General features: G+C 36.9%; 1 protein-coding gene across 1 annotated transcript; it reads left to right on the forward strand.

The window, feature by feature from the left end:
* The first annotated feature begins 907 nt into the window (after nt 1–907).
* On the forward strand, nt 908–2,096 carry LOC122066513 (CBL-interacting serine/threonine-protein kinase 7-like). The gene has a single exon (XM_042630327.1). It carries the CDS (start codon nt 1,306–1,308, stop codon nt 1,807–1,809), a length of 504 nt encoding a protein of 167 aa, XP_042486261.1. The 5' UTR covers nt 908–1,305; the 3' UTR covers nt 1,810–2,096.
* The last annotated feature ends 8,800 nt before the right edge of the window (nt 2,097–10,896 follow it).

Consider the following 10,896-nt stretch of genomic DNA (forward strand, 5'->3'; position numbering starts at 1 on the left):
TAAAAATGAGAAAATGATTATAGGGGCGAGAAGGAAAGGAAGAATTTAAGGTAACAAGGGTAGATTGATACTTAGCCCCGTCCCTACATATTCTCCGATGGCCCTTCTTCAACTGAATGATGAAATACCTGGAGAGTTCCAATAATAGAAAGATTAGTAAGAATGAAAATAGGGGAATTTACTCACTCCCCTACATTTGGCCTATATGTATTGAAATTCCCCTACTTTTTACTTTCTTTACTGAAATTCCCCTGCTTTTTTATTTTTACATCTCTTTCTCCCTTGCTATTTTTAAACACCCAGATTGTCCTTTCTTTTCACTTGTAACCTATTACACTTTTTTTTTATATTTATTGGTTTAAAATATGCTTTGAACCAAACCACTTACAAGTTTTGTCTCATCCAATCATCAAGGATATTGACATAGATGATGTGTCCTGAAAGATATTATTTTTTTATTTATCTCATCCAATCATCAGGGATGTTTATTATTATTATTATTATTATTATTAGGGAAAATTACATCCCCTCCCCTGTAGTTTGCCGAAATTATGTGTGAGTCCAGGGGTTTGAGCGATTTACACCCCCTCCCCTTAAGCTTACAGTGTGAGTATTCTGTTAATTTCAAACAACAAAAGACTTAAATACCCTTTTAATAAAGAAAATCTTGAGTAGAGAGGACCCTTATACATTTTTAGACTTCAATACCCATTCAAATAAAGATTGTTCACAAAAGAGAGAACCGTTCGAGAAGGTGAATGGATCTCCACACCTAACACCTAACACCACCACCACCCAGTCATGGCTGATGGGTGATGGATGACTCACCTCTCACCTACAGAAAACTCTATAAAAACTCAATCAAGCGTTCAGGATTAACCTCCTTCGCAAAGCCACAGAAGAAGCCCTCGTCAGAGAAAACTTGTTGGGGTGGTGGTCTCTTGGGTCGGCTGCTTCAGGCCGCTTTTGCGCCCCTTCTGCAACCGTATCCCAAGTGCCAATGCATTCCGCGGCGGACCTAACCACCGCCATTGTCACCACCACCACCACAAACAGCAACTCCGATGTGTTGCTAGGTAAGTATCGCTTAGGCTGCCTACTTCGCAGCTTTGCAAAAGTCTATCATGCTCGTTCTTTTGTCGATGGTTCTGATTTAGTCGTTAAGGTAATGGACAAAACCAAAATCCTCAACACCTCCATGGAACCTCGCGTGATTAGTGAAATCTCTGTAATGCGTAGACTTTGACACCCGAACATAATCAGAATCCATGAAGTCATGGCTACGAAATCCAAACCTACTTAGCCATGGAATACGCCAAAGGCAGCGAATTGCTCTCCAAGATTTCCCGGCGGAAATGCTTCACTGAACCTGTTGCCTGTTTCTACTTTCAACAGTTAGTCTCAGACCTTCACTTCTGTCACAGAAATGGGGTCGCCCACAGAGACCTAAAGCCGCAAAACCTGCTCCTCGACGAACAGGGCAACCTCAAGATCTCCGATTTCGGCCTTTCTTCTCTACCGGAGCAATTAAAAGATGGGCTTCTCTACACGGCCTGCGGAACGCCGGCTACAACCCCTGAGGTCTCCTGTCAGAAAGGCTATAACGGTACCAAAGCCGACGCTTGGTCATGTGGCGTCATCGTCTTCGCCTGCCTTGCCGGATTGCTCCCTTTCGACGATTCCAATATTGCTGTTATGTACCGGAAGATTCACCGCCGGGAGTTTCAGTTCCCGGCGTGGTTCTCGAAGCCCACGAAATGGATAATCTCTCGGCTATTGGACCCTAATCCAGAAACCCATCGGCCATGATTGTTCACCTCTCCGTCGACTTATTAGGGTTTCTCGCATTTAAAAACCCTGATAACACATCACATCCTCACACACACATATCACTACTGGTAGAGGGCAATTTGTAGATTAGGGCTTGGAGAGCTTAAAAACGATGAGATGGGAAGAGGATTTTCCTCTTTTCTTAATTATAAGTGAAGGGTATTTCAGTCCCTTCATCTCGTTCTGGGGGTATTTTTGGTATAAAAAAATGTGACATCACCACATAATAGATTCAAACTCACGGTCACTAACGGATTGGACTCAAATGTAAGAATTTTTCATACTACGGGGGAGGGGGCGTAAATCGTTCAAACCCTTGGACCCACACGTAATTTCGACAAACTACAAGGGAGGGGATGTAATTTTCCATTATTATTATTATTATCTCATTCATCATCACAAATTTAGTAATCTATTTTTTTATCGGTATTAGATTGGTATTGGTCTAAGCCAATCTAAGGATATAAAAAAATAAATAAATAAATAAAAAAAAAAAACGCATAGCACTCGATTGGAACATATGATACCGATATAGATATAGATCGGATACAAAATTATTCTTTTTTTAATTTACAATATCTATGATGATTAGATGAGACAAAACTTGTTAGTGGTTTGGTTCAAACCATGTTTTGAACCAATCAATTTGAAAAAGAGTGTAATAGGTTACAAGTGAAAAGGAAGGGTAATCTGGGGATTTATAAAAAGTATGGGAGTATCAGGAAAAAAGTAAAAGGTAAGGGAGTTTTAGTAAATATAGGCCAAGTGCAGGGGAGTGATAGTAAATTCTCCATGAAAATAAAACCATTCCTAGCTTTCCGACGTAAGCTTTTACCAAGAAACTAGTTAAGAGTTATCAAGGAACTGGGATAAAATTTCCTCCATTTTGAGACCTTAGACACAACTTGTATCAAATCTGAATGGCTCCACACTAAAGAAGCAAAAGAGCAGAAAAATAAAGCATGTCTAACAGTCTCATCTGTATTAGAACAAACTAGACAAAGAGAATCAACAGAGAGATGATATAACATAAATTTCACAGCCAAATCATGTTTGTAACACTTCTAAACAAAAAAACCTAAGTTTAGGTAAAAAATAAAGCTTCCAAATCTTCTTCCAGAGAGTTTCTAGCAGGGTTAAAACTATTAGAGTGCTGAGACTGACTCTTCAAAGATTGTATAGTAGGCTGTTTTCACCAAAACTTATCAGGTAAAGGAGAAGAACACAAAGGAATACAATAAATAGCTTTAGCTTCATCATCAGAAAAAACATCATGGATTAAGTTCTCATTCTATTGACAACTCCCATGAAGGAAAAGATCACACACTTCTTGAATATTATCAAATTGAGGGCTAGATATCTTACCATTGCACAATAAAGGAACCCAAGCGTCTTTGTAGACATCTGTTGAGGAACCATCACCAACTCTTTGGCAGAGACCCTTAATGAGAAGGTCTCTATACCTTTAAGTAAACTATATATGCCAAGCCCATGAACAAGAGTTCTTCCTTGGAGCCTATAGAAAAGAGAAAGAAGAGAAATATTTACCTTTAAAAACTTTTTAACTCATAAGGCATCATGGTTAGTCGCAATTCTCCAACGTTGCCTAGCAAGGAGAGCTAAGTTAAAAGCATTTGAAGTCCCTAAAGCCAAGACCCCTTGCTTATTACTCCTACAAAGAGAGCCACATTTTAACCAATACAAATCTTTTCTGGAGCAGCTATCCTTCTACCAAAGGGGAGTTCATAGCCCTGCTAAGGTCATAACAAATGGAGGCCGAGAGCTAAGGGTGTTAGTGCTAAGGGTGATACTCGACTTTTGATAATTAATCTTTTGACCTGAAGCTAAGTAGTAATTTTTTAACAGATCAGAGATAACTCTACATTCCCCTAAATCAACATTAGAGAAGAACAAACAATCATCCGCAAAGAAAAGGTGTGAAATGCTAGGACCCGAACGGCTGGTTTTGATACCCAAAATCAGACGGGAAGACTCAGCTTGCATGATCTTGCAAGAGAGGATATCTTGACAAAGTATAAACATATAGGAGCTAAGGGGGTAGCCCTGCCTCAAGCCCCACTTTGGACTAAGCTGACCAATTATTCTACCATTAACCGTAACATGGTACTCAATAGTTGTAATGCATTGCATGACCCAATTATTCCATTTCCTATCAAATCCCAAACAAGAGGGAACTTTCTTAAAGAAAATCCATTCTAATCTATCATAGGCCTTGCTTAGGTCAATTTTAAAAGTCATGAGGCCCCTTTCATCTTAGTGTGCTTCATTTGGTGGAGAACTTCATGGCAACATAGATGTTATCCAAAATAGTTCAAGAATGCACAAATGCACTTTGGAAAGGACTAATAAAAAAATTAAGGAAATATTTGAGTCTATTGACAAAGACATTTTGCAATCACCTTATATGCCATAGAACAAAGGGTGATGGGTCTAAAATGAGATATTTCTTTAGGGTGGGTTTGCTTAGGGATTAAAATAATGTCTGTTTTGCTGAACTCCAGGAGCATAAACCCATTACTAAAAGATTTTTGCATCGCATCAATAACAGCTGGCCCAGCCACATCCCAATGTTTTTGGTAAAATTGGCTAGGCATTCCATGAAGTCCAGGAGCCTTAAAGGCTTTTCTTTTTTATGAGAAAAAGTGACAAAAAAAAAAAAAAAACTAGACCATAAAATCTAACATTACATCTTGTTCACTAAAAGTCTGGCACTATTGGCTAGTTCAAACATACACATCATAGCAAGGTTAGAAAGGCTCCGATTTAGATCATCTGAAAATTTGGTTGAAATTCTTGCAAAAAAAATCAAAACCCCGCAAGGTTATATGAGGAATAAAACCTATTCACATGGGCCAAAATAAGGGTGTTAATTGGTTCGGTTACACTGTATGCGGTATTCGGTTTACATTTGTTTGGTTGAAACCAAAATCAAATTATTTACTAAATGGTTACACTTTCGGAAATCAGAACCATTTAATAGTTTCATGGTTTTTAAACAACGTCAAATTTTGTGGTTTTACATGGTTTTGATCGCAGTTTAATCTATACGGTTTCTAAATGGTTAGCAACCGATTTGTTGGTTTATTCGCATGCCTACTGAAATTTGCTTCTGTTGTTAAAAACTTCAATCTTGTATCAAATTCAATGAGGCATTGAATGGACAAATTTTTAACTACATAACTACAAAATAAGAGTAAAAAGTTGAATAGAATGTTGGACAACCTCTATGGTTCTTTCTTCTTCCTTAAATTAAACCCATCTTATTTTATTAAAACAATCAAACAACATATTATATGGAAAAAGTGAAATACAAATAAAGCTGCTAATGAACACAACTTATCGTTAGTGTTCTAAAGTTAAAGAGCATGAGGCATTGAAAAAACATCAATTAGCAACCGAGGTGCCAGTAATAGTGAGTGGAATGCTCTGAAAACACATCTCCCAAGGCTTCAAATAATTCATCTTTATCCGTCTTAGCTATATAAAGGAAGGAAACAATTACTTAGAAGATGAAAATTAAATGCCTAAAGAATTTCATATGAGGTTGGAAGAAAAAATATTACCTCCAAAAGTTGCATCATACATCCAATCACACAAGCATACCAAAGCTTCAACATTTTTAGGGACATGCTCATTTATATCTGGATTTTTGTTAGTAAAGACTATATCTGAGGATCAGATCTATGATACCAGAAGACAAGATATGAAGTTTTAGAAAAAAAAAAATTGAATGCAAAATAAAGGGGAGTGTCAGAACTGACCTAATCTTACAATGTTTAGATGAGTAGCCATCAACTTCCATAAGGACCAAACTCTGGAACAAGAAAAAAAAGTTGCAAACCTTGCCAAAGCACCAAGTTTACAATATCCAACTTGAAATAAGTAGATAAATATAACCAGAAAGAAGCAATTATTATATATAAGTATAAAACTATAGCATCTGATGCAAGCATAGAAATTATTTAAGAAGAAAAAAAAAATCACTTTTGCTAAAACTAGCTTGGAGGTTTGTAACTGACCATGAGGCCATCTGAGCTACGATTTTGAGAGCCAAATACTGTCACAATAGATCCACCTTTGATCCAAAGGTCCTCCAAAGATATGGATCATGGATCTGAAACAGTATAGTTTCAATTCTACCTACCCTCAAAAAATTTATTGTCTCAAAAATTGGGAATGGTGTTGATACCTACTTTTGGTATGACCCTTGGATCAAATTGGAAAATTCCGATTTATCTCATTTCAACCAACAACCCATAATTGCTATTGATAAAGTTGATCATTTTATTGAGAATCAATCATGGAATATGGAATTACTGATGTCTTCAATCCACCCAACTTTGATTCCTGCGGTTACCCAAATGTACTCAACAGCACAAAGCTCTCTAACCTCTAATGGCTCTTTCCCTACATGAGCAGAGGACAATTTTATCAAAAAAAGTCAAGGACAATTGACTAGGTTGAGAGATATCTCAAGTAGATGGTGGAAGTTTCTTTGGAAACTAAAAATCAACCCAAAACTCAAAATGTTTTTTTGGTGAACCTTACATAATGGGACACCAGTCAGGGACATTTTGGGATATTGGATGAACATTGATAAGTCATATGTGTTCTGCGATAACTCTACATAATCCTCCTTTCACTTATTTATTAATTTTGAGTTTTTCAAGGCATATTTGGGTGGTAGGACCACTTGGACTACGGTTACAGAATACCAATGCGACTTCTTTTTATTAGGCGATAAAGTATTTGTTTTCTTAAAAATGTCTTTCAAAATCAGATCTTAATTGGGTTTTCAATGTTTTTGCAATTACTATTTACTTCATTTGGAAGTATCGAAATGATATAATTGAATAAAAAATTAGCCCAAACATAAATCATGTGTTACATAACATAAATAAATCGATTGCGGACTAACATATTTCTCCCAGTTTTATGAATACTAATGCTTTATTTGAAATAGATGTTCTGGCACATTTGAGCAAAATATTTCCTATACCTTTTTTGATATGTCCAATTTTGGTTTGTGCTGGTGCAACTAATACTTTGAACTCAACTTTAGGATGGGCATTCGGAATTATATCGCAGGGTCAGTTTATGTTCATCAGCTCAAATACTACTACAACTACTCAACATGAAGTAGTGGAAGCGGAAGGTATCCTTGCAAGATTGAGGACAGCTGGTACTAGAGGATGGAATATACATGAAGTATGGTTCACAAACAAGGAATTACTTCACCTTATTCCATATCCTACAAAGGAAGCTTGGCCTCTCCTATATTTTGCAACGTTCCATGCAATCTCATAACTATCAAATACAATCTCCTTCTACTATAAAGCAGTAGAAAAGCATCCTATTATGGACTTGATGTTTCATATGGCTTGTAACTCTAGTGGACAGAATGAATGTGATGTAAATATTTTAGCTTAATGTTAGTTTTATGCTATTATTATTATTAAAAAAAAAAAATCAAAATCATCCACCTCAGTTGCAATTGCATCATGTTCTAGAAGTGGAAGTAGATTGGGATGGCTAAAAAGGGATGAGACATGAATCTCCTCCCTCGCTAGCTCTAAATGATCAATGGTGTGAATTAAGACTTTCTTCATCACATATGTACCGTCATCTGCAGATTATGCACCAACGTAGAAGATCAGTTAGAACTTGAATTCCTAGTTCAATTGTTTGCTATATTGGATCGCAATAATAACTTAGCATCCTAAAGCCCTGCTGTCCAAACCAAGAAAAATAAAAAGAACAATACATAAAATAAAATGAGATATTTCATATCCAAATCATTGATAAGTTGCCTTTCCCCCGATAGACCAAATGGAAAGTTGACCACTAACAAATAAATGAAAGGGAAATTTTCTTGTACCAACCCTAAAAATATTCTTTATTTCCGATAATCCCACGATTTGAAAATAATATCCACTGCACCCCTAATGAGTAACAGAGTTAACTTAACATGTGAAAAGACTTTTTTGACCCTGTCACTAATCTCTATATAACAGATTATTCCCATTTATTGAAAACCACAAAATTAAGTGGGGCCCATCACTTCTTCTTCTTGAACATGACAGTACCCGACCCCTCTGTCTTGGTTGAACTGGGGCATATTCTCAAAAAATACCAAAATTAGCAGATTAAGTAGCGGTGAGAACAAGGAGATTATCAAACCATAAAACAAGCAACAACGACTATCACGTTTCTTCTGTAAGTGCTGAGCCAGTATCAAAGCAAAAATTATCTAATAGGGCTGAGATAAAAAAGATCTCTGCAATTATGAACCTTGATAGAACTAAGGTCACAACTCTTCCGGAACTCAAGATTTGAACCTCGAAAGGGCCTTTAGATGTAGAAGGTAAGACCCAAACCCATGAAGCAGCCGTGGAAAAGAAGCTGACCCAGAAAGATCGTACCACAAATCGAAGATGTTCTCCCTCAAGAACAAGACTCTTCTGTCCCATTTGTGTATGCCTTGCACAATATATCAGCTTAGATGCGATGCTTCAGCTCATCAAGAAGGAAGAAAAAGAAGAAGAAGAATAGCTGCCACTGCAGCAAACCAAGACCCCCGAACCCATAAAGCAACAGAGGGATAGAGACTCACCCAGTAAGAAGATCAAATCACATTCACTCTCAAACTTACTGGTACAACCACCACAAGCACAAGATGATCAGAATGACACATCAAACAGGAAAAGGAAGAAGAAAATGAACAACATGAAAAAAAGGTGAACAGTGGAGGTGTTGATCTTGTGCTTCCGGAGATGCCCAAAAGAGAGAGGAATAGAAGAGAAGGCATAACACATCGTAGGATGACTTGTGCTTCTCCTCCTGCTTCCTCGTCATCCAATTTTGGGGAAGATTTTGCTACTGCAGGTCACTATTGACTTCGGGGTTGGAGATGCCCAGCCCCATTCCTGATTTTTGGGACTTGATCATTCTTGACATTGATTTTTTAAAAGATTTCTTTAAAGACTTGCCTCAAGATTATTTAATCAAAATTGAGGGTGAGATTATATGTTCTAATTTGAGCTCTGACAGAGAAGAAGTGTAATCAATCCAAACATTTCCCAGAAGATGATCTCAACAGGTCCCCTTCTCCATAGGCTTTTGTGTCTTCAGAAGACACCAAATGGAGGAGCAATGGTAAAACTGGGCATAGTAGCAGCAGAGATGAAAACCCAATTATGGAGAAAACTATTGTGATGCTTGAATGCATATTGGTTGTGTAACGCACTTCTGATTTTGCAAATTGTGTCTTGATAATGTATTATAATTTGGGTAACTGATCCAAGCCCTAAACCTGCAATTCATGATTGATTTGGGGGCTCATGGAAAGGTAAAATAATAAGTTTAGCAATTTGGGGTAGGACGGTAAGTTTACCCATACCCAACAGCAGTTTGGCCATTTAGATAATAGTAAACTGCTGACATCATCATTTAATGATTTTCTTTTAACGAAATGGATTTATTAGAAATTTTTTTGTGAAAGTAAGGGATATACAAGATTTTTTTTTTCAAATCTTGTGGGTTACAAGAAATAAAGAATATTTTTAGGGGTGGTACAAGAAAATTTGCTTAAATGAAATCATTTGGATCTAGCCAGAAATCGAACAAACACCAAAGAAATATGTAAAAAAGAATAATTGCTAAATGCAAAACTGCGTTTCAGATTAATAATAAAAGAGAAACTCATTTCCATCTATCACTGGAACAACTAGAGAGAAGCGTAGGGACTAAGGGTTGACCTGTTTATATCAATCACTACAAGCAGAGAAGCGTAGTAAAACTGTAGATGGGAGCATGTTTGGAGTATAAAACAAACAAGAAAAACCATCAAATCACTAATCCTCTGTAGTAGAGTGAAGGGAGAGCTTCGTCTATAGTGGCTTCTGTAGGTAGGAGAAGAACTGAAGAAGAGAAGAAGAAGAAGACGTCTAAGATGATGCTTGCAGTGGCTTATGCTCTTTGGTAGTTTGGTGTCTCAAATTGTTTAGGGTTTTTAGCTCTAGGCCTTTGGCAAAAGCATATACCGATTATGCCTTTGCCTTAGTGCCTTTAGCACATTATTTTAGTTAGTTGTATACGGTTTAAATGGGTCGATTTTGACGGTGTCAATTCAGTTTGAAACCGCGGGTTAAACGGTTAAAATTGAACCAAATTGTTTAATTAACCGGTTTGAAAATTGAAACCAGAACCCAATCATTTGCTAAACAGCTTCGCAGTTTCAGTGTAAATGGCTCAGTTCAATTTCGATCAATGGTTTCGATTTTAAATTCACATCCTTAGGCCAAAATATGGGGGAAAAGACCATCATATTCAATAAGCCAAATCTGGTGTTATTCTTAAGTCTCAATTGACGTGTTTTCTATGAGACGTAGAAGTGTGAAAAAAAGAGGCATTGTTCCTATCTCCAGTATTATGTCATTTAATCCTAGATCTTTGGGTGACCCCACCTATTGACTCAGACAGGTTTGGAGAATCCATATAGGGGTGTCAACTAGTCGGATTGGGCTGGTCTCGGTCAGGCGTAGTTGGGCTTGATTACTTAGAAGCTTTGCATTGTGAACGCCCGTTAAAGTAAATAGGCTCAACTTTGGGGGGCATGATGCAGTTTATAATCGGGCATATTGGTGTCGGGCTTTAATCAAACTTCCTTAAATGGGCATTAACTGGGTTACAGATCTATTTAAGTCTAAACGGGCTCTAAACAGGCTTTAAACATGCCTATCCTAAAATTCTTTTCTTAAGTGATTTGAAAGCAAAAAAATATGTGATACAAATCTTTAATCAAGAAAAGAAATGATATGAGATCATGGTTGTTCTAACAAAAAAAAAAAAAAAAAAAAAAAAAAGGCAAAAAAAAAAGAGAGTATGACTGTTTCAACTTACAAAACAAAGCTTAATTAGATAAGATCCTATTACAAAGCAAAGGGTAAGAAACTTAATTAGTTTCTTATTAGTGCTGGAAAAGTAGGAATTTTATGTTGTATATTAAAGGAAGATGGGTTGGGTCGGCCTACTATGAGTCGGTTC

Source organism: Macadamia integrifolia, unplaced genomic scaffold (assembly GCF_013358625.1).
Source record: "Macadamia integrifolia cultivar HAES 741 unplaced genomic scaffold, SCU_Mint_v3 scaffold2425, whole genome shotgun sequence".
NCBI classification, from domain to species: Eukaryota; Viridiplantae; Streptophyta; class Magnoliopsida; order Proteales; family Proteaceae; genus Macadamia; species Macadamia integrifolia.